At 27.6% G+C, this 26,145-nt stretch overlaps 2 protein-coding genes across 19 annotated transcripts; both read right to left on the bottom strand.

Annotated features, from left to right (window-relative positions):
- Positions 1-895: 895 nt before the first annotated feature.
- Positions 896-16,929, bottom strand: LOC100648074 (protein ECT2). Of its 10 annotated transcripts, XM_048413948.1 has the most exons (19): positions 16,603-16,928; positions 16,329-16,533; positions 15,936-16,228; positions 14,191-14,401; positions 13,963-14,098; positions 13,661-13,870; positions 13,386-13,532; positions 12,024-13,304; positions 11,415-11,549; positions 11,106-11,355; positions 10,677-10,804; positions 10,184-10,580; positions 9,433-9,873; positions 9,007-9,161; positions 8,838-8,923; positions 8,140-8,232; positions 6,763-6,937; positions 5,288-5,406; positions 896-4,215 (listed from the first exon to the last, which is right to left on the bottom strand). In XM_048413948.1, the coding sequence occupies exons 3-19, from the start codon at positions 16,000-16,002 to the stop codon at positions 4,173-4,175; spliced, it is 4,074 nt and encodes a 1,357-aa protein (XP_048269905.1). In that variant the 5' UTR covers positions 16,003-16,228; positions 16,329-16,533; positions 16,603-16,928; the 3' UTR covers positions 896-4,172. The 10 variants fall into 10 exon arrangements, with proteins under 10 accessions (XP_048269905.1, XP_048269904.1, XP_048269911.1 ...); XM_048413947.1 differs by having other exon boundaries at positions 15,936-16,533; XM_048413954.1 differs by having other exon boundaries at positions 8,194-8,232; positions 15,936-16,533.
- Positions 16,930-19,211: 2,282 nt separating this feature from the next.
- Positions 19,212-24,980, bottom strand: LOC100648187 (choline-phosphate cytidylyltransferase A). Of its 9 annotated transcripts, none has more exons than XR_007227222.1 (11): positions 23,920-24,209; positions 23,452-23,669; positions 22,941-23,083; positions 22,165-22,272; positions 21,725-21,833; positions 21,519-21,635; positions 21,275-21,438; positions 20,987-21,208; positions 20,745-20,912; positions 20,170-20,401; positions 19,212-19,909 (listed from the first exon to the last, which is right to left on the bottom strand). XR_007227222.1 is itself a non-coding variant. In XM_012318125.3 (11 exons), the coding sequence occupies exons 3-11, from the start codon at positions 23,049-23,051 to the stop codon at positions 19,807-19,809; spliced, it is 1,224 nt and encodes a 407-aa protein (XP_012173515.1). In that variant the 5' UTR covers positions 23,052-23,083; positions 23,452-23,669; positions 24,805-24,980; the 3' UTR covers positions 19,212-19,806. The 9 variants fall into 9 exon arrangements, 8 of the variants coding, with proteins under 8 accessions (XP_012173515.1, XP_012173512.1, XP_012173516.1 ...); XM_012318125.3 differs by lacking the exon at positions 23,920-24,209 and adding an exon at positions 24,805-24,980 and having other exon boundaries at positions 20,280-20,401; XM_012318122.3 differs by having other exon boundaries at positions 20,280-20,401; positions 23,920-24,199.
- Between the last annotated feature and the right edge of the window lie 1,165 nt (positions 24,981-26,145).

The raw sequence follows: 26,145 nt of genomic DNA, 5'->3' as shown, positions 1-26,145 counted from the left end.
AAATCACTGTAAATTGTACTACATTATAGATATAAAACGAAATGAATTAAGATTCTCACCATTTTGAAGCAATGACTCGGTGTTTTATATTAAATTTTCCACATTCACGACAAGCTCTCAGCAGTTGCTTCCTCTTTCGAATACGACACCTCGCGAAATGGTATAATTTCAAATTTTTATTAAAAAATTTACCATCAGAGTGCGCTTAGTCCAGGAACGTATCACGTATTATCAGTACCCAGATATTACTCGAATTTTCTAAAAATTTATTTCGATATCCGTCTATTTACATGGAAGTACGATAAATCTTTATAAATTGTGTTAACATATTGCGAACTAGTCGTTTTATTGCTAGCTATTCCCATGATATAGTTAAATAATTTATCCCTAAATCACAACGATTAAAATAACGAGAATTTTTATGATCGGCTTGAAGCATTAGAATAAACACAAGAATTCTCACTGACGTGATCCCTCCGTAATATGTTAATAGCTGTGAGTATAGAATGCTTTAAATTATGATTCTTACTGTTTTGAAGCAATGCTTTGTCGATACGTATTAAATTTTCCACATTTGTGACGAACTTTCTATAGTTGTTTTCTCTTTCCAATATGCCTCCGCACGAAATGATGTAATTTCAAATTTTAATTCGTATTTCTGCCATCAGGGCGCAGAAGGCTCAGGTACGTTCACATTATACTCTATTAATACCCTGATACTGCATTTTCTCGAATTATTTTCATGCAAAATTCTATAAATCATGAAAAAATTTGACCTTTTTTCTAATAAATTATATATATTGTAACTAAACACGAGGTTTTGTAGTAGTATAGATATCTTATCGATGAATAGTACTAAAAAAAATGGGGAAAGGAAGGAAAGCAAACGCTTTAATTTTCGATTTACATAATAAAGAGTAAATTTATACAATCAATTACAGTATCATATAAATAGTAACGACTATACGCAACATTACAAGTATTACAATATTCTTACGCGTGTAGTAAAAAACATCATCTGCACTATACTACACTTACACGATACTTATCGTTAATATTTACAATGCTCCGAAGCGAGCGGAATTTCTCTCATTATCATCGAGAAAAAACGCTTAATAGCTCCAAAATGATTCGTGGAATCATTTGACAACCATAAAATGTCGACATATTCAGAATATCAAGGCTTTTATCGTGCCGACAATTTATAAAAGATTAGAATGTCCAACACGGTCCATGGATATTTATGACAATATTTATTAGTTAAACTAATAAATTGATGTTAAAATTACGAAAAATGAGTCTTGATATCATTAAAAACTTTATATAATGTTCGCCAATGGAAAAGACTGTCTAATCTTTCTTCTACAAAATTTTCCATGATTATCTTTACATAGCAGTACATTATTTTAGTTAATTTCATATTTTTTCTTCTGTTTATCCATGTACTATGTTATGAGAAACAATAGATGACACTGAAATCCTAAGAATATAATATAAATTAAGAATCGAAGTACAAAGTGCTACCAGAGCATCCATAATTATTCAGGTGAACATACTCACGAATGCAACACCATCAATTACAAAAATATCATCAATAAATTTTTTCCTCACTTGACACCGAAATATCCGTATTTAACGATCATTTCTACACAAAGGCACGTTATTCGAGTAGACATTATGCGCAAGAATTAATATGGCAAGAAGTTTATTAAACAAGTCCCTGTAAAGAACTAACAGACTTTTTTCTACTTTCCTTGCAATTTATCACTTTTAATTTAGAATATTTCGTTGATTAATTTATTCCTTGATCGTTGATAAATTACTCCCTTTTTCGCCAGAGCATTGAAGACAATAAGGAAATACTGCTGATGACAGTAAGAAAAATTGCAGGGAATACAATTCGTTGTTATATTGGTTAAGGCACTAGATATAATTGACGCTCATACTTCATTACAATATCGATTTTCGATTCCGTAGCATGTGATACAAATATATTTTTATGTTCGTAATTATGATATTGTTACATTATATTTATTTATTGACAATAATTTTTGTGCAAAAATAGTTTTGTATCTCATCTATATTTATTTTCATATATCAAAAATAATTATTTTTATAAGCTTTTCATTGCCAAAATTTCAATCTAAATTCCATTACAAAGTGATAAACACAGTGTATGAACAAAAAGAAACTTTATCCACAACCTTTATTTGTAACTGAATAACTAATCAAGCGAAAAGAACCTTTGAAACCTTCCTTAATTGAAGAAATATCTACTTGAGACAGGATTAATTTGTTCTTTCTTCACCTACTAAAGTAAATGTCTTCCAAATCTTACGATATTTCATTTCATAAACTACTCGCACAGTTGGAATATTTATAAATATTTTTTGTATAATATGAATAGATCACATTCTTAAGTATAATATTACAATATGTTTCTTAAAAACAACCATTGTACACTTTAAAAGATTGCAACATAAAAGATCGTGATTTCCATGTTTGAACCAGTACTCTGTCTTTATATGATGTCTATATTTAGATGATATCTACGATGTTTGAAAACGAAATTTTTTTTAAAAGCTTTATGATACAGATCACAATAGAAAATTGTTATACTTGAAAATATGTATAATCGATTATACAAATACTTCACATCTACGATCAATTAACGTAATATTTTATATTTGATAAGAATATAAATATTTATATAGTTCAAACAATAGCATATTTTGCAACCTAAGTAACCAACTATACATCGTAATATAAATTTGATAAAGTCAGCAACTACAATAAGCGTAAATTGATAAAAAAAAGTAATAGTAATGCAGACCTGCCCGCGGTCTGACACATGTATCAAAACACGTTTCCTATTCCATAATTTCATTATAAAACTACGATGATGGCCGTAGGTTTATATTAAGAAACGCTGGTATGTGAAAAGCATGTGACCAATATCAATGCTTTTAACGAATTTTAAATTTTACATCATTCCCTTCACTTCAAAGCTAGTAAACAATCTTCAACTTTACTACGAATGAGGGAAACTCATAGCATTAAGCGTCTTATCGGTGGACAGGTCTGTAATAATTTAATCCTAATAAACTATGGCTTTTTATAAACATATGTATAATCTAAAGTCTGTTGTTTTAAAAAAATATATATCAATATATATATATATATATATATTGATATACGTTTCTTACTTTTCTTTTACCACATCTTTTGACTTTATTATAATACAATTATATTCTTAGCAAGAAAAAGATAAAAACATTATACTGTATTGTTATTCTAAATTCGATTTTCTAGATTTCCAGTGATATTGTATCATGTACAGTTCAATTCAATTTCGACATTATGGATCGTTTAAAAAAGCTACAATCAGAAAGATTTAAATTGGATAAGAACAAACACAATAAACTAAAGACAGTATAGCCGTAGTTATACAATTCATATTCATGGTTTATAACTGCAATGATACAAGACATGACAGTTGAACAAAAAAAAAATGTACTGTTAATGTTAATTTAATAGATTAGCATTACATTTCTTTAATTTTAAAAATGACGAATTATCTTCAATTTTAAAAACGACATATTATCTTCAGGCACTTCAATAAGTTCTGAGTATATTTTACAGAACAAGATTAAATGGCACAAAATTGATATTCGTACTTTCAATTCTAATAAAATGTATATAATAATAAAATTTATATTATATACCACTGAAAATATAAATGTTTTCCCTTACTTTATCTTAATTTCGTTTGTCCTTCTAAGACAAGATTATTTAATTATGCAAGTATGATAGATAAAAGTTAACGATTAATATGGTATTAGGTAACGTATATCGTTAATATATGTTTATAAAATTGCTTAAAGAATAATTGGCAATGTACAATTCCTTTTTTGTAAAATTCCTTACGGTTTTTCTATTGGCACATGACAAATTTTGTATTCATTTGCTGAAGTTTATAAATGTGCTCTTCCGCATTTACCCTTTGTACGGACATTTTACTATTTCCTGAATTTTGAAGATTAATACTTAAATCGTATTGCAAAGATATATCTTTGCAACAATATTCATATACTTTATATTTTCACATAAACATTTTACTGATCCCAAAGAAAAAAGTATGGTATTGTTGCACACTACTCATGCCCTGCACTTCAAAGATCGGATTTGTCCTGCATGACTTCCTCTGAACAATTTCTGGAGGATAAATAAAGTAAGGTCAAAAAGACTATACTATGGAAACATATATATAAAGCTTAGATAAATACACCAACTCTTTCTTACAAATAAAAGTCAAGTATGCTTCTAATTTTGTATTTCATATTGTATCTAACATGGAATAAATTTACTAAGATTTCGAAATATTATTAACCGAGTTGGTGGAAAAGTACGATGAAAAAAATTATTAATGACAAATAATAGATAAAAGTATTCTAAATCGGAAAATATAGCAAGCGAAGTTGCCCTGCAGCAAATCAGCATAAAAATGTAAAGAATAAAAATCTAATATTGTTAAATAAATATGCATTAGTTAAGCTAAATATTAAATTATTATAAATGTTAACCACCTAATTAATGCTACAGGCACTAAATAGGCACAATTATTAGTATCATTTTGACAATACTTTAAAGTAAAACTAGGTACTTATGAATGATCTTAGCCTTAAAGAACGGAACAGTGGCGAACATTTGGTACAGCATGGACTGCAACGAACGATATAAATGAATTCTTTTCACAAAAACGTATATATACATTACAAGCACGGATACTAGCGAAGAACATAGAATCAAAGTGATTGTAAATGCAGCACAGTTTTTGCAAAATATGCAAATTGTGCTATACATTATGGTCGCCTTTAAGCTCGCCTTAACCAATATGAGTATTTCAATCCATTACGTAAATTATAACAAGTATCCACAAATTTCCGTTTGAATATTTCTGAAACGACGAAATTTTCACGACACATTTACATGCATTGTATTTAGTAATGGTAAACTTTGCATTGCGCTAAACATATATATATATATATATATATATAACACTAGAAATTTCAATCCAGTCTTTACATTCATGAATGAACATACCAATGTATGATATATTATTTACGTATAAGGATCTCGCATATATGTATATGTAAATGTTTTTCAACACTAAACATAAAGTGAAGAGAGTTTAAGGCACATAAACAATAGGCAAGTTGATCAAACATAGTTATGCAATGATAGCAAAAAAGAAAAATTGCATCATTTCTGATATACTAATTACAACCTTCTTAACGAAGCCATACTGAGGGAACTGCATTTGGCCTTTCGTGTCGGTTGAACCGACATAGGTGCTACTAGAACATCATCTCTAGATGGCGAGCCTGAACCACCATTACCCAGCTCCTGGAAAGACACACGAATATCCATTTATCCTATTTATATATACAATTTTTCTGTACATATATACAATACCAGGAGGGATTAAAACAATACTGATTTTACATTAATCACATTGAGTAAACAAAACAATTTAAACATTTAAACATTTAATTCACACTGGAAGCAAAACTAATAGAGAATAAGAAAGATACTTTCATATGAAAAATAACATCATGCAAGTTTGTAGGTATCATGAAGAAAAAATACTTCATACTTTTTTCTCATTGCAAATATATTTTACAAAAAAAAAACCAAACAAAGAAAATGAAAGGATTCCAGCCTTGTTGATCTGTATAGCACGTGATAGATATATGTAAGCAGTAACAAAAAAAAAAAAAGGAAAAGAAAATCTCAGTTAATACAAAATGCCTCTAATAGGGCAAAGTTAACTTAATAAAAATATAAATTTTTAGCTTTTCTAGAATCCATTTTAAGAGAACCGTCTTAATCATGAATAGCATAAAATTAAGTTTCTCTATTTAATTTGTGACACGAAGTATTTTGATCCAGTCGAAACACTGTGTGGCGTCACATTCCTAAAAGGAATTTTATCTGTTGAAAGTAAAATTCTAGTAACCCTCCTCTCTACTCCCTTTCACGAGAGGAGACGTTAAATTGTATTAATATTTCCTATATATTCTAGAGCGAATATTAGTAAGCACTTCAATATTATCATATTTAACTAATATCCAATAAAATAAACGCAATACGGTATACTTACGTGATAGAGTATACAAATTTATCCACTAACGTTATTTCCGCATAAGTAAAAAACAAATATCGTGAAAAGGACATAATTCGCACACATTATGGATGAATTAACGTATCTCATAAAATAAAAAACCAAATAGAACAACAAATTAAGATGAATATAAGAAAATGATGTATTATGTTGTATATACAATAAATTAATCTCCTCCAATATCTGCATAAATGTCTTAAAATAATGAAAATAAAAGATGAAATAAATTGTTTCAATGTTATAATATCAGATATTTACATAATATTTTTATAGAGATATACACAAGAAGAAAATATTGTAAACGGCAAAATGATTTTACAATTATGCATTCAAGCAAACTTCTATAAAAGCGATAGATATAGGACGTGCAATTCGAAATTGAACGCGTTAATATTATATATATATATAAAAAAAAAATTTGATTAATATATTGAACTCATTTCAATATGAACAGATCAATATGAAAGAGACAACAATCTCCTGTCGTGAAATGAAAGTAAATAAGGAGAAAAAAAAAAAAGAAACAGCATAAGCATATAATAAAGAAAAATGCATGCGATAATAAACTGTCAACTAACGTTAATATTGTTGCAACTAGCAAGCCGCATCTGTGCAAGTTGTTGACTCGCCGGGGTAAGGCTGTTAGTGGATCCGAATGGCGACATCATTGTTGACATTGCTCTCTTTAATTTGCTTGGAGTTTTATTAAAACTAAACGCCCTGCCAACTTTCATCCGAGTACGAGATGCGAACCTGAAGAAAAACAGTTGTTACAGACTCATTTAAATTTAAACATTTGGACAAAAAACAAAAGCGATATTGAAATTTTATTTTCCTTTAACAGTTTACTCAACCACATAAACTAAAATGACTTCTTTCAATAATATAGTAATTATATATAATATATAATTAAATGGAGGAAAATAAATTTTCAAGCAAACAAAGGAATTAGCGAACTTAAATAAAATCCCAAACCGTAATAAACCAGTTCAAGTAAATATTACACCATAATAGTTACTAATGAGCATGCAAAAATTGAATTATAGTAATTTTTTATTCTGTTCATGCTGAAGTATTACATCACAACTATAAATCTATATTACAAATGTAAGAGTAATAAATAGGGCTTAATTGCGAGGTTACAGAGTCTTTCCAAATTATTAAAATCTTTTATGGCTTATAAAATAAAAAAAGTAATTAAAATTCATTAATCATACATAATTAAATACTAAAACTTGAACCACTAAGTAGGTGGTGCTGAAAATTTAACCCCTTAACGACTAAGAAAAATGGAAACTTAACTGTATAAATAGTAACTATTTACATTCATTACTCACTAAAAAATATATCTTTCTTGGTCCAATATTATAATTAATAAAACATAATTTAATATGCAGCAATTTACGTATATCGAAACTTAGGAAACTAAGAAACTGTAAACTTAGTCAAGTCATATAAAATGTATCTTTACCTTGGTTCAATGTCTATTGAAAAACGTAAATACTGCATACGATCGTAAATATCGCTATATCACAGTCAGTAGTGCTATCTTAATTTAGGATTTTGTTGTACCATAAAAGCTATTACAAATCCTAAGGAGATTACATACAAATAAATAACAAACAATTTAAAGCTAAAATGCCATTCAGTGTAATCACTAATATGTATTATTATTTTATTAATCAACATGTAGAAAGTCTGATGTTCGTATAAAATATGAAATCATCGAGGGGTCAAATAGATAGATATTAAATATTTTAATCGCATATTAATGATTTTAAACAGGCTGATAATATTCAATATTATGCTTGAACTGGTAAAATTTTTTGTGAAGTTATTTAATTTTCTATATTTTTACACTAAAGAGTGAGATTGATTTATTTAAACAAGCAGGGAAAAAAGGACCAAAGCGAGTAAAAAAAAAAAAAGATAATCAGCCTGGTGCGAAAACTGACGGTAGTGGGACATGTAACGTGGTTTCACACATGCTATTGAGTAGGAACACATACGGGTCCATATACTCCAGGTAAAAATTATGAAATAGGCTCCTGCAACCAAACGAGTCGTCGCCCCATTATTTTTTGTTAACATGCAATACAGGAGAAAAACAGTTTAGAACGACTGATAAATCTTCCCCTTTACAAATATGCATATCTTTTCTATAAAAATGTCTACTTTATCGAATAGATTCATACCAATTTTTGTATAACATATAATACAGATATAGAACACGCAAAGGTCTTATTTTTAGCATATCCTAAATATGAATATAATAAGAAGATTCTATGTGAATATGTGTACTATAGTTCAGCAAAACTTAATAGCAATGCAAAAAAGTATATTATAAGCTAAGCTATTCTAGGAGCATAATACTAATTAATTATATATTTATCATTCTTATATCTAATAAATTTCTTTAATCTATTTATATGAGAAAATCATCTTTTAAAAGTGCTTCTCTACAAAAAACTGTAAGTACTATTTTTATCATATCTACAAACACCATTTTTATCTTAAATAATATTTCATTTACGATATAATTTCTTTCAATTTTTTTTTACAATAAAAAACGGACTTACAGTTATAAGAGAGATACGATCATATGCGATGTTAACGATATACGACAGGTACCAATTAAGTTTCAACTACTTACTTAAATGCTTTACTTAATGTTCCTAATGCTACGTCGCTTGTGTCAATTTCAAGTTGATGCGAATCAAGACTTATCAGGAACGTATCCTGCAAATATAGAAATAAAAATACTATTACTAATAAGCTGCAAACAATAATAATATATAAGCAAGATGAATACTAAAACTTACCGCATCAGCTTTACACACTGTATTAGCCATTTGTCTACACAAGGTTCGTAAATAATTTGTCTTATTTACTTCCTCATCAGTAATTGTAAATGAAAATAATTTTTCCTTTAACTCTTGATTACTTCTCACCATTAAAGCAAACACTTTATGACATTCTAGAAATAATATACATAAAACCAAAAGTGTATTTTTCATATTTGCTCTACTTTACTTTATTTAACATATACATTTCAAACTCTTCACAAACATTTTATAAATCTTTACACGTACGAAATATTTGATAGTGTTATAAATTTTGTAATCATGTTTTTTTTATAAAATAAAAAGAATTACAATAAAAATAAAAATAAGAAATTTATATCTATTACATGTTTAAACACAATTTAGTTCATTATTAGTTTATAATATTGTTCGTTATAAACTTACCATCCGTTTCTCGAATATCAACAACCTTTTTTATCGTACTAAGTGATAACATCTTAATATGTTTATAGGGTTTCCCTTGACTTAGTTTAGTTGTATGCAATCCATTTGCTGTATTAGGACTTTTTAATGAATTAAAAGCCTTTGACCTTTTCTTGCATATTTCGAGAGTATCGGTAAACAAAAACAAAACTAAATGATCCCCACGTCCACTTAGACCCTCACCAAGTTCCATCACATCACATTTGCCAATAAATGATCGGTGTGAAGAAACTAAATGCGGTGGACAGTTGTCAATTTCGTTAAAAATATCAAACATAACCAATTGACCTTCAGTTTTTCTTTTATCCTCGTTTATATAGGTCATAACTTCTTTAATACTGCTAATTGATAACTCCAAAGCGCTATGATCTGGATTATTTTTATTTGTATGTTTAAGGATATCTGCAAAACATTAATATGTAAAAATATTAATTACTATACAAAATTTATTACTATCTTAATTATTTAACTCGTTCGGTATAAGCATCAATTATAGTCGGCAATTGTTAAATCTACAATCGAGTATCGACTTCGATTCACTCGCATGAAATGCATATGTATGGCAGAGTGTTGACTACAATGGACAACCGTAAATACATGATGACTAATAATGATCAAGTATTAGATAAAAGTATCAACCGTGGGATAACACTATGCCACAAACGATTGTCGTACAGAAGAGATAATAACTTTAATAAGTACATATACTTGCCGTTTAATAACAAACTAATACTGGGTAACCTTTGTACTGGTTTAATTAACAGTTCCTTTAAACTTTGTCTGCCACATTCAGGTTTCGTCTGACAAACCTTCAGAAAAGCATGAAATCGTGGTTTGTTTTGATCACATTGATCGAGCATTTCCTTTGTATTTTCGAAGAAGTTGACATACGGTGGATACGCCTTGACTAGGTCAGGTGCGAACTTCAGAAATATATTACCTATACTATTGTCCTCCATCCAATGAGTAGTGCTGTATCTCAGTTCTTCTAACATTTTTTTATGAACTTCATAAATAGGTGGAAAATTTCCAAATATAATTTTAGCTTCTGTGCAATTTAATAACTCGCCAGTTGTATCTATAAGATCTTCTAGTGGAGATTTAAACAGCTAGAAACATAAATAATATTATAAATATGTAATATTACATGTATAATGTTAATTTATTGTTTGTTTCAGCATAATATATAATAAGACAGATCTTACCGTCATAATTGTACTGAGAATACCAACATAATTAGATTCTGTTTGTACTAATTCTAAGAAAACTTGATGACGCGGAGATAAATTTTTTCTAGAGGTGTCTGTATTAACAGCTTCCACTTCTGGAATATCTGGCAGTTATTAACAATTCAAATTTATATTATCTTCCCCTTCATATGGTTCATATTAGCTATTATCAATATTTAAAGTAAAACATGGGGAATTTAAATTATGTATATTGTTAGTATAATCGTGTTAAATGAAATATAAAAATATAATACTTTATTTAACAAAAGAAATGAACCACAAAGGAAGGGAAGATGTACTTAGTAGGACTGTTAAAAAAATATTAAAATATTTGTAATTGTTAGTTGTAGGATATTTTTAAACTACATCTATCAAATCTATAATTATGTTTTATAAACAACTAACCATCAAGTAATGGTTTGTCCGGACTCGTTGTACAATCAAGAAAGCTTCCACTAACACTTAAATGTCCTGCATCACTGATGCTGGATCGTCTCTTATGCAATGCTGGAGAATCTGCACCATTTTGAACCAGACTAGATAAAGTTTCTGCTAAGCGTTTGCGTTTTCGTCTTGTAGATGCTGTACTTGGAGTAGCAGCTTGTTGACTATCACGTCTAACTGATACAGTTGGTGATAGAACGGATTCCAAATACTAAATGTAAAATAAATAATTGAGAATGAGAAATATATAAGACATTTTAATAAACTTACATCTTCAAATAAATATTCCTTTTCGTCAGCTGCACCCTCATTCTGCACAGACGTCCAAAACCACTCTGCTTTCACGATATGTGCTCTCACAGAAGCTAAATCTGGTAATGCATTTACGTTTGATTCATCTACAACCTAAAATGATAGTAACTTACTATAATTCTAATCCATATTTATATATTTACCATGCCTAATTAATACAAACAAATAACGTATATTGAAACATATAATACACAAATTCTATTTATTTCTTTTATAATATAACAAAAACATGTACTATATAAATTGTTAAACATTTATAAAGAACGAAACATTAATTATGCAATTCGTTATTACTGCAGATTAAAGGAACACACTCTAATACATCACAAAAACAACACAAAAATAGCAATTTTCTATACTTAAATTACTACATCCTAGTATTATGTATAACAAAACATTCATAAATAATTTCTCTAAAATTAACAATTTCTATTCTTGCTAATTATAAGTTCTTATTTAGTGTTAAAATACCCTAATAACCTCATCCCTACTTGTCTACAACTTGTAATTTAGTGAAGTAAGTTATTTCATAATTTAACATAATACCCATTAAAAAAATAAAAGTACCAAAGATAATGGCTTGTCCTTCTGTTTGTCCAATTTTATATGATCATCTTTCAGAATGCAACTTTTAGAAGACATATTTAAATAACTTTCATCTGATGCAAAAGAACTTCTTGAGCCATATTCAGAAGTTGATAATTTTGCTACCTTAGCAGGGATGGGCAGGGGACTAGGTAAAGGAGTATATTTTTGCTTTTGATAAATTTCTGGAATTTGCTTGCATGGATTAATAACCACATGCTGTTTAAGCATTGGAGAAAAATTTAAATGACTAAGTTTTGACAAAATAGAAGAGTTCAGTTTACATGTACTCAAAAAACCCTTGTTTTTTGTCATTGGTATAGATGAATCATACAAAAGAGAATCATTAAGTTCTAAATCATGTTGTCTTAATAAATTAGGATGAGAATGCATTCTTTTTAATTTAAATTTTTCCAGAGAACAAATTTTATGAATTGTAATACAAGATTTAGCTTTTCGCCACTTGATATACCGTTTAGGAGATATAATTTTTCTGTTAAAAAAAAAGGAATTTCGGGCACACTGCGTATTCTTACAAAACTGTAACAAATTAGTTTTTCTAGCAGAATACTGCTTGTTTACATGTTGAGTAACCTTCTTTTTACATAATGTAGAAGAGTTAAAATTATATAACCCTTGTTGAGTGCACACGTTTTTATTACCAGTGTTATAATTCGAAAAAGCATTAAACATATTGTTCTTAATTCTTTTATCATTACATAGAAATGAAGATGATGTAGATAAAGATATAGAATGCATATCCAACATAGTAGATGTAACAGGAAAATTGCTTTCTTGTAATGCATTAACGTCATTTGTTTGTATTACATTAGACATACTAACACCAGAATCAGCTCGTCCTATAGAAAACTCAGACATAAAAGATTCATCTGATAAACTTGGATAATCATATAAATTATCATCCATACAAATTGCTGAATCCTGACTAATATCATTTAATATAGAATAAGCACACTTATTTTCTTGAAATTCAAAATGTTGAGGAACATTAGAACAGAAACAATGTGAAAAGCGTCTTGTACTCAGTTTTTTGGTTAAATTTGTATTATTAAAATGGAAAGTATGTGAAGAATTTATCAGTTTTGTGTTAGGAATGGTATTAGTGTATGGATTATAAAAAGAGAAGGAAAACGGTTTTGTTTTTAAATAAGGATATGAAATATGATTAGGATTTTTAGTATATGGCAGCGTGTCAAAAGTATTGTTTGAATTCTTGTACTGATGACTTCCTAAATCTGTTACCTAAAGGATGTATTACATATGTTTGTTTTACATATTTTTTACTTTATAAAATATGCAAAATATTGTATTGTATAAACTTACCACATGTGTGCAATTTGGATCATCAATTTCTGTAGATTCACCTCCTTGTTGTTGTAAAACCTCACACATATGACGTTTCTCTTCATCAGGAAAACCAAAGAAACATACTTTTGCACCAAAAAATGGTTTTAGCTTATAAGTTGTAATCTGCACAAAAATAATTATATTGTATATTAAATGTTATATATATTAAATGTACCATCGTTATTGGCAAAAATAGATAGTAAGAATTGAACAGTAAAATATTTGAATATAGTTATTAATATAATTATTACCAGTTCTTCATTATTTCCATAACTGGAAATATCGTCTTTGGCATTCCATAATGCTGTCACCCACTCCATGGACATAATAGGGACCCGAAATGTAACAGCATATCTATACTTATCTCCACCACAACAATTAGCAATGAGATGCGTCACTTTTGCACCCATTTCTTTCCTAATACTTCCACCCATATTGTGAATCATATTAATCAACTTGGTCTATGATATTAAAAATTAACATCATAATATTTCTATTATCATAATATGTAGGTGATAACCTACATTATATCAATTAATAAGATAAAACTAACCAATTCATCCTTTTTCCTAAATCCAGTAAACACTACTACTGTGCCTACCATGGCTTGTGTATACATTGGTCTAGTAATACTAGGTAATGAGTCCTTTTTTTCTGCCAACTGCAGAAGTGCTGTTGGTCCCAATATTCTACAACGTGTTAAATTAAACCAACCAAAAGTCAGATTCTTTTGATTATGTTTCAACATGTTACAAATTATATGAAATTAAATATGACAAACCTATGTGCACTTTTATGAAGAGCATCATATTCAGGTCCCTCGAACTTCTTTAATATAAAGTAAGTACAATATGATGTATCTTCTACATGTTCTAAACCAGTTTCAGATTTGAGAACAGGTACGCTAAACTGCTGAGCAGCAGCACCAAGTGCAGGATCATCGCCAGCTGCACCAATCAAGCATATCCTTTTCTTACGTGGTATAATCAGAGCTGAAATTTAAACAAATTTCCAGCTATCATTAGTAAAATTTAATGAAATTAAATAACAATAACAATAACATTTATTACTATATTTATTATTACCATAACAATAACATTTTGAGTCAAGGTTTAATATTTTAGAAATATTTCATCATTTACATAACAAAATCAATAATTTAAATTTAAAAAATTTATTTATAAATTTAATTATAAATTTATTTTCTGTTACAAAATGTATTATGAATAAAGTAATTCAAATTTAAAAAACTAAGAAAAAAGTAATTATTTTTATGAAATTTAAATTATTAATATGATATTATTGATTATTATTATTTATTTGTTTATAATTTGACAAAAATTTCATTATCTAAAACTGTTTAAATACCTAAAGTCCAAACACAGTAATTATAGCTAGAAATAACTAAATTTATGAGTATACAAATCATAAATACAATACATACACAGAAAAGGCAATAAATGTTAATGATCTTTGTACCTACAGGCAAAGGGTGCAATAAACCCCTATTGTCTCATGCCTAATCTCATTTCATATACCACAGGTACCAACCCCTAATATCTTATATTGTTGTATTACAATTGAACCACAAATAATAATATGTAAATAATGACTAATCCTATACTAAACAAGAAATATGACTAGAAAATGCAGTGTAAATATTTGTCCTATATCTATAAGCTACTGGTACAGAACAAATACTTGGAAAAGTTGTACTGAAATACTTTTGATGATTTCATTTTGAAAAATGTTTCAAATAATTCTATTATTAAATAATAAACGTGAAATATAAGAGAATTTTATTTAGTTATTTATTATTTATCCATATAATTAATAATAAAAAATATTAAAAATGAAGTGAATATAACTAAAGTTTTTGTAGAATAAGTAAAATATAAATAATTGTGCTAGTAAACAATGAAAATAATATTTAATATGTAAAAATTAAATTCTTCATTTATTTAACAAACAATTACTGACTGATAACATAAGTTTAATTAAAATATTTTTAAATGATATTGCTTTCAAATACGTATCTATATATTCTATTAGTAAATAATGAAAATCATTCGTGAGATGTAATGTATAATAAATAATGTATCTTAGATGACAGGAGATGATTTTAACCTTAAAATGACACGAAGATAAATATGAAAGATAATTAAATTCAAAACAAGTATATAACGAACTGTAGGGAAGCTCATAAAGACATTTCGGACTACCAAATTTCTGACGTAATTTTGGAGAATAAGTCAAGGCCAATTTTATAAGAAACCGTTGACATTCATCCCGCGTAAAATTCAAAACACAATATAAAAGTGTATAAGAGAAGTAGCGGATATAATACGTCGATTTATCTATGGATCAGAATGAGTGACAGATATAAGACACAAGCATTGTCGCGTGAGTTTTGATAAAGAGTGAGGTAGGGTTAGTCCATACAGGTGCCTATGGTATATGCAACAATTAACAATGTAGATCAATAGCTAAATATAATAGTAAAGATGAAAATATTAGTGAACTTACGCTCGCTTCTAACTGCCTCTTCACTATTTATATCACTGATACTGCTGTGAACACTTTGCTCTTCCATTTTGGCCGTTAGTTACAACATCGTTCTTCTCGTACGCTCTTCTTCGTACTGATCATTGAGAGCGCCTCCTATGGACTACAAGCGAATCCAGTGAGAGAAAGGACCCGGAAAAAATAAAGAACAGTGGAGCTTGATGGCGCAGCATATAGCGCCCTTGAATCTTATAGACAAAACACAAGTTCAAATCCTGAACAGGGTTCCCTCAGGTGTATTATTTTCACGGACCCTACAGTACATAAGATTCCTCAAATCTATATATGTATATGTATACATGTATAAGCATATGTATATATATTTGGATATTGGCACCAAACGACACTTTTTACCATCAGCATTTATTTAAAATCCATTATGAATATAACAGTCGAATAATCCACGGTTCTTCTGCTAAATTCGCAAGTGTCATGAAGTGGCACAGAAACGTAATTATCAGTAGTGCCGTGATTTTGCTACTTATCACCGTTTCTCGCTCGACATTCTTCTCACATCTATTACTCACTGATTGCCGAGATTCTGTTTCTCTTTTCCTTCCTGTAACGAGGACACACAATAAATTTCACTCACTTCAGATTGCTATGCAAAATTCGCCTTATCTCTTACAAAGGGATTGATAAGTTCAAATTGAAATGAAATATCAGTGCGGTATTAAACTATGATTTATAAGGTTCAGAAAGGATTACGTATATAAAAGAACCTAAGATGGGAAGCAGTGGTGTAAGAACATTTCGCAATTTTAAATATTGAAAACTAACAATAACTATCAGCTAAAGACAACACGCGCTGTTAACACTGCTGATATTAGTGTGAAGTTGATGATTATACTAGATCTCTATATATCACTGTGTATCGCGTAATACCAATTATTTTTTACTACCGCATTCTTAAATTGCACAAATAACAGCAAATTGTAAATCATATAATGTTTAATTTGACAAGAGCGCAATATAAATTCCAATTTAACAAAGAAAATGTTGCAAAATTAAAAGTAACTTAGATTATGGCATTATTAGATTTCTTTCCAAATGGATGGTAGCATTGACAAATTTACGCTACCATTTTTCAAGCGTTTAAATTTCTAAAACAGTAAAACTATAACGATTAATTGTAATTATAGCGACTCAAAAGTAATATTCAAAGAAATAATATACAAAAAATGATCAACACAATACAAAATAGTCAATACAATTAATAAACTATTATCATTTTATCATTTATGACATATATGTACGTGTAAGTATTCAACATGCCAACTACCATGCAATTTTCATGTGTTTTGCGCTAGGATACGCAATGGATTAAAATATACTACACCATAACATATAACTTATGCAAAATGTTATATTGTATTTGCACACTTTTCTCTGACAGTGTTATCTAAATCATTCACATTGTTGATAATATTTTAGTTCTTTGATTTTATCTTATGAAATCATTCTAAGAAATTTATTAAAACGTGTGTCGTCAATGTTCGTCGAGGCAGTTAACATGTTAATAAAATAGAATAAAATAAAATAAAGAAAAGTGTAATGATATCCGTCGCTGGATTCCGTTTCCTCTTCCTGCCATTAACCACCTTCATTCACACATTTATGCAATACCAAATTTTTACGTGGCCTCATGCACATCAATCTACACGTGCATTCTAAGAATCAAATAATCAATCCTACTATCGATAACTTCCGTTTAATTCACTGTCACCTGACGCGGATCTCTCTCATGGAAATTCTTCACTCTTCCACATTCATACGTTGTATTATCGTATCTATGTGCATGTCATCATGTAGATAAAAAATATTATCTTTTATTTATCTCTTTTACTATTCTAGATATAAATACATTATATTGTAATATACATTTATACATATATAATTAACATGTATATTACCTTTTTCATGAATTGGAGTATTGCAACATATTTATATTAAAGGATAAAAGGAAAATACAAGTGTTAGAATCAGACAAATCTTTAAACAATATAGCAATCTATATAAATACTAATATACAAAACTTACAATTATATATAGTTAATTAGTATTATTCGATTTAACTTACAACTTGTAATGTTTCATTGAACAACTTTTACTTTTTCTGTTATATAAATAATATGGAACATTACTACATCTTGCATCTTCATTTAAGTAAATATAATTTCTGCCAATGTGGATCCTAGTTTTTCGTTTCAAAAAATTAAAATGAACTGTCAAAATTACATAAATTCATTTTATCGATCGTAAAACTGTGCGTGTCTAATCATTCTTGAATGTATTCGTTAAAAAAAGATATCGAAAGTATACTACATCTTATCACATATCATTACATGATACTAATTTATGCACCAGTTACATTGGGAAGAAAACATTTAACATACTTAAAAATCTTCTGTGACATACTTGTGATGTACTATTTTATATGCATTTAAATAAAAGGTGTCAAACTCAGGCACCATTGGTACTTCTTTAAGAAACAGAAGTGCTTCAATGTATACAAATTTATATATATCTCTTGTTTTTTAAATCTCACGTTAAATACATTTCACGTTAAATTTCAAATTTATATCTAAAATCCATCTAATACATATTTTACCCCTGGAACTATATGCTATTAACAAACTTCCTAATTTGCATATTAAAAGTTACTTTATTTTAGATGCTACATACTGAAAATAAGAATAAATATCTTTATCATATATTTCATTTATATATTAAAAAAATATTTTATTCAAATATTTCATAAATATAAGAATATTATAAAACTACGTTATGGTTTAAAAATATAAAGGTGGTTGTACCATTCTAGGGTCATTATATCTGGATATATCCAAATAAAAGCATCATCTTCAAAATGATTCCTATGTGGTGTATTCTTATTCAAATTAAAATCTTATATTCATTTTGATTAGTTTTTATTCATTGATTTTTATCGAAATCTTACTACATATTTACTATTAAAAATAAATTGCAGATTTGCATCTTTCTTTATAAATATTCTTTGATTAAACGAGAACAATTATTTATAAAATTAATATATTTGAATTTGTTTAATCCTATTCAAATTCTTTAATATCCTTAATACAACAAATTAAGTTTATATTCAAGTCCTTCATTTTCTTCATATTTTCTTACTGGCATTTTACTAATAATATAAGGTTTATGATATAAATAAATATTAATTTCATATAGACTAACCTTTTATAAACAACACTAAGTATGTTCAATAAAAATATGATTTAATACTAATTACAGCGAAGGTACTCACTGCAAATGTATAGTACATAAGTAATTAATTATGAGGTAACATGTATAAAAAATGTTATATAAAATTAGTAACAAAAGAATTGAAAATTATTAAAAATTGTTGACAGAATATTTGAACCACAGATCCTTTGAAACGAGGTGAAAATATGTCTTTTGACTGTTAGTAGTTCTTATATAGCATGAAACTCAAAATGAATGATAAAGTATCGTTCAGAATATAGGAACTTACTAATAATACAACAATAACGAAAGTCTCAAGAGTATTTGCAATGAATGTTTTAAGTTATCTGTATGATTTCTCAATATTCGTGCATATATATAATTTAATTAATATATAATAATCCATGGTTGGATTGAATGAAAACATTATAACAGATAATTTTATATCGTATATAGTATGAAATCATACCATAAAAATACTATTAAGCATAACATTATAATCCATATCATCAAATCACATAGACTCAATAAAATATCCTTAAACATTTTTTGGGAGATAGCACGATATTTTTGGTCAAAATAAAGAATGTGTTTTTGAAAAAAAGGGTTATCATTTGGAGTGCAAATTTTCTTCTTCATCATCGCTGTAATCATCGCTTAAATAATAATTACTCTGTGAATATTCAAAACGGCCAGTCTTTTTTGGTGGTGGACTGCAACATAAATCATATAAATTAATTACATTAGTTTGGATTAATCATTAAGTAAATAACATTTCCATATTTAATATTTACCATGTATTAAAAAAAAAATATTTGTGATAATACCAGACAAAGTATGAACTATACATATATTATGTACACAGAGAAAAGGAAGAAAGTAAAACACATTTTTTTACAACAAGCATTGGTTAGATTGTGTGTTATTGCTTAAAATTTATCTAATGTATTTAACAGTGAAATTATATACTAACATAACATGCTGCAAATGGATGGTGTGAAGTATTGAAGGTTTTCATATAGAAGCAGTACAGAATGAAGTGGTGTTGCATGTTAGTCAATTGACTCGAATGCTGTGATGTACCTTGTCTGATCTTCATCATTATTGCTGCTATTACTGCCATTCGGACTACCATCTCTTTTTGGGCTTGCAGGAGGAGATAATGCTTGCATCAAACGTCCTTTGCTTTCATTCCAAATCGTTGACTGCAAAAAAAAGAAATTAAAAATTCGTTAAAATTTGTACGACTCTTAGTTTCTTGTTCTAAGAATAAACAAAAAACATTAGATTAAATACATATATATGACACCATTGCATATAAATTACAGATGTACAAAGAAGATATTTTCCTCTATATTTATGCATATACTGTATTGAAAAAAGCCTTATGAACAATTTAAGTTAAAAAGAGTAATTATATATCAGTTAATTTAAATATTATTTATTCTTTTATAATGGATATAACTCTATAATGCATATCTCACAGTATATCATTAATACTGAGTACAAAGTAATTATGAAAATAATTAATCCGTAAATATTACCCACCAATCTACCTTCTCTTCCAAACAAGAGTAGAAAAGCATCAATAAAGTCTCGAGACTTTTCTTCCCATTTGCTAATCATATCCATACGTTTCTCGCCAATGTTCTCCATCACCCGTTTACCCTTATCTTTTAAATCATCAAACTTATTTTGTAAACGGAATTTCTTTTCCTGTAAATATATAACTTATTTGATGAAGTATCATTGCTTAAAAAAGATATTGAGTTTAAAAAATATATACTTGCATTGAGGAAAGAAACATTAAGTTCTTTGGCACTGTAGCCTCGCGCAAGATTTCTCCTTACATAAATGTCATAATCTTTAACTATTCTTGCAACAATATCTGATGTTGATACTCCTTCTGTTCTTTGCGTAGCCACAAACATACCTTTCGCTTTCAGACCTGCATAAACATCTGTACTATCATCTGTCATATAAGGTATATCATCATGAGCAACAAAGTCAATCTAAAAAATGTTAAATGTTAAACTGTTTTAACATTCGACAAACATGTTTTTAAAAAAATAATTTACAGTTAATTTTACTTTATGCTTTGTAAGAAATTCATCATCTAGTTCCCAAGGTGCATCCCTAACCACCTCATCTACATAACGACAATGTCTTACTGCATCATATCTCTCAACATCTGTCATAACTGTCCTTCCCTTTTTACTATGTGTTAACTGATCATTACAAACTAAAATAATAAAAATTGTTTTTATTAGTGTTATGCAAAGTTCATGTTACATCTCAAAATTTTGAAATTTATTTCTTTACCTCCCACAATAAGATACACATTAGGGAAAATATTTTTTGCTTGTAGAAGTTGTCGTGCATGCCCTTGATGAAATAGATCATAAATACCATCTGCATAGACTCTGATTTTCCTAGGGGCTATATTATTACAGATTATTAACATTACATGTATTATTCAAAAATTCTTATTACCTAATTTCACAAATATCTAATTCATTTCTACTAACCTTTACTACTTCTTGCCATTTTTAATGTAATACGAACATTATAATCACATGCATTTCTTTCAGCAAGTGCTTCTGGATCATCACTAAAGGGAGCCTCCTTACAAATTGACTGCAATAAATTCAAAACAATATAAATTATACAATAAAAATGAAAGTAAGGTATAAAACAATAAAAAAGAGATATAGGTATACATATATATAATCAAGGAAAATTCATAGAAATTTGTTAACAACATTATTTCAATTACATCTTTGAAAAGTTGGATATAATATATAATAAAAGCCTACTTAATCATAGATTTTTAATTTGTTTGATTTTAATAATAATGAAGACAAAATACTTGTATTTATTTTTAGAAACAAAATAAAAAATAAAAATTTAATTGTATTACGTACGTTAACATAAAAATTATTAAAAAAAAAAAAAATTTTTGACTCACTGGAAGTTCTTTGTGGGAAACAGAAATTTCGCTATTATACTTTTTCAGCGAAAATTGACCTGACTCATTATTTGAATTCCTGTTGGTCCCCCAAGTCATTGTCACTAGCTGTTAATATTATGAAAAATAAATTTTCCATAAAAGAACAATACGAGTGAATTTATTTGTCAGATATATATACATATGTATAATCTACCTGTTAAATTTCTTTAAATACAGATTATTTTAAAGATCTTGATGTTTCTATTAGGAGATTAAAATACTTTTTAAAATATATATAAAACTTTTTCATATATTAAAAAAGTAGATTTGCATTGAATTTAATGTTGAGATACTATCTGCTAAATATTTCAATACAGAGAATATGTTTCAGAACTTGTATTCACATACTTGTTCATGAAGTATTTCGATAAGACTATTTAAAGAATCAAATATTCATGGTATTATATTAAAATAGATATGCTTATGATCTTGCGTAATGTCATACCATTATCATAAAAAATTTTTGCTTCTATATTATCTCTTCATGATTAAAGATAATCCCATAGCCCCAGCATAATTTGTATGTAAATTTTATTTACATGTACATGTGTAACTAGCACATAGGTATATGAGATATGTATATGTATATATTAATATAAAACCTTGAATATAGTGAACATTATATTAAATCGGTAAAATATCAATTAAATGATAAAGTAGTACAAACAGATTGTATCTTCCTTATTGAACAAGTACACTTTCAACAAATTTTGATTATATTAAGTAGTACTTACAGGATAAACAGGCGAATCTTTTCTGGAGCAAGATGCATCCTCTCCATTTTGAATATTTGAATAAGTTGTAGAATTCAACATAGTTTCTTCTCTGGCACGCTTTCTAGACATTTTTTATTGTTTCAGTTAGGTCCATAAAAAACCTATTGAACAGAATATGCCAATTTTTATTGATCCTATCGTTAATAAATAGATCATGTGTACATTTTATTATTGCCATTAATGATGTAAAATGTTACATAAAAGATATATGTTATATTTTACATCTGTGTGTAACGAAAGATAAATATGAACTTTAACAAAAGTCACAAAATTGTATGTACATTAATACTCTATCTGAACTAAATAAAAATATATTTGCACACACTTCTGATAATACTTTGTAAAACTGTAATATCAAAATTAAAAATAGCACTATTCGAATTCACATTCATAAGCACTACTGTATTTTTAATAATATTAATTTATAGATATTAATTAATAATCTACACAGAAATTGACAAAAGTTTACCTGGTTTTCATTGGTTATATTAAAATTATTGGTCAATACCATTACTACAACTTTAGATTACAAATCTCTATGTTTATAAAATATTCATGAATACTTGTATAATCTCCAGAGAACAATTAGAGGTGTGCCGAATTATTTCTGAGCTAGTCATGCTTGATGTTATTTCATATTATTATTTAAGAAAATTTCAGAGGTATAGGTTTAATGCCTGTAAAGCACTAAAAAAGCATGTTGCTAAAATGTGTTCGAAGGTTAAAAAAGGAGAATACAAAAAACAAAATATAGCCAGAAACAACGAATCAAAAATACAATATTTATAGCGTAATTAACAATTTAATCATATAATAATCGTATAGAGATAAGTAACTTATTCATTGGACTTTCTAGAATTCATCGTTACGTGTACTGTCTATCTTATCATGTATTCTCTTTTTAAGCTTTTGTAAATTCCAATTGAACAGAACGAACCTCTTCACGCCCTAATTTTTGTACACACGATGGTAGACTAATACAATAAGGAATAGGATATGACGAAAAATCGAAGAGTTCCGCCAAAAGTTTAATAAACTCGTAGGGTTTGTTGGGTTTCTCCGTGTAACTTTTACAGCAAAATTTAAGAAACAAATTTGTAAAAATATTTTGAGAAATTTCACATTTTATGCTACTGTCATATACTACTAAATGGCTAACGCAGCAGACGCTGGCCACAGTACTTGTGGATACTCTGCGCATTGCATGCGTTTCAGTATGCAATCAGGGGCGGCATAACAGTACTATGAACCCTAAGTATAAACGAGATGGTATATGTGCATGCGTGAGTTCTATATAGAGAATAGAGAGTACGGGAATTACGAACGAGGACAAGAAGCCGTACCAATATCTTTATTTAAATCTAGTTTCCACGATTACCGAAAATAAAACCATGAAAATTTATGCTCTAGATTATTTTCAACCGGAATTCTTTTTTATTTTTATCTTTGTCGCGAACGTAAAAGTTGTACATCGAATTTCTAAAAGTCAAATATTCTTAAATCTAATTATTAAGATTGTTTAAGTTTCATTAATACTAAATAGTATTATTGGAAAAATTAATTTTCGACTAAAACAATTTAGTTTGTTAAATATTATATAATGTCGATATTAACATTGTATTGTAATATATTAGTATGATTGATTAATTTTGATTACTTGATTGGGATTATCGACATTCCGTGTATATAATCATCACGTTATGAAAAAGTTTTGTCGATAAAAAAATAGAATAAATATTTAACAAAACATTTTTTTTGAAATGCGCGCAAAATATGGTCTAGAAATAGAAGACATAATTCGCATTTTATGTTATAAACATACGTTTTCAAAATGAACTATACACTTCTCGACTGCCAGAGGAAGTAATTGATAATTATAAATTTTTAGAACACGATCAATTAGAATTCAGTTTCACACAATAAATATATCACTTGTAATGCATAAATGTGCACCGAACGTGTTTGACGATAGAATGAACGCCGGTATGAAAATGAAAGGAGAATAACGGTGACGTAATATCGGATGATCACAACGTCATACAATCATACTCTTATTATCGCATGAGTACAAATACATTTCCAATTCTATAAAATTATTTCCCACAAATTTAATTGTTTTAATACATATCTATAAACATAATATTAAATTATTGACATGTTTTTCAAAACGATAATTAGTTATTACGAATTAAGTTATATGTATTTTGTAGGATAATTTAAAAAGTTATAATTTTGAATCGATATCCTATAATTGAAATGCTTATTTATATTATACATATGTAAATATATAGTTCATGAACACACATGTAAATGATACAAATTAAAATAACAAAAATGCCCAAGTATCGAATAATGAATAAATTCATTGTATTCATAGTTTATTTTTTGATAAAACCAAATATTTAAAAATAATATTCCGTTCCCTTCGTTTTATTTTATAGTCTAATGTTTCTTTATATAGTAATAATCGATTCATATACGTATATAGTACATACATATATAATGATAATTGTTTTACATATGTATATATAAAACTTTTGCGTAATGTAATCAAAAAAATTAAAAATTTTATTATAACTGGATTAATTGCATTTATCATTATCGCACGTATTTTATAACTTCTAATTTTTTAGTTATTAAATTTAATAAAATTGTCTGTCATGCAATGTTTATAACATGTCCAATATATAACATCAGTCAAAATATATCAGCCCTGAAAAATTTTGTCACTCAAATACTATTTATGAGTGATTTATTACCTAAGCGAAACATTGTAGATAAAATATTTGGAAGAGATTGAAGTAATAGATGTAGTATCTAAATTCTGATAAATTCGACAAGGCATAATTACTCAGTAATTAGATTATATATATACATGTATTACTTACATTTGATGTATGATTACTTTACGTCCGACGTAATTTCCAAAGACATATTTGAAGTTTTCGTTTAGCTTTATATATGTATCATAATAATTATTAAATACCATATAATAAAATGTTTCATATAAAAAAACATGGAATATATTTTGTTTATTTACTTTTAGTACATTTATATATAAACAGAAAGGCATTTAATTAAATAGATATTTTTTAATCAAAATAAATTAACGTTATCACCGTTTTCATTTCTATGTATGATATTATATAATACGTATTTAGAT

The sequence above is a fragment of the Bombus terrestris genome, chromosome 17, assembly GCF_910591885.1.
Source record: "Bombus terrestris chromosome 17, iyBomTerr1.2, whole genome shotgun sequence".
NCBI lineage: Eukaryota > Metazoa > Arthropoda > Insecta > Hymenoptera > Apidae > Bombus > Bombus terrestris.
This window is presented reverse-complemented; position numbering and strand designations above follow the sequence as displayed.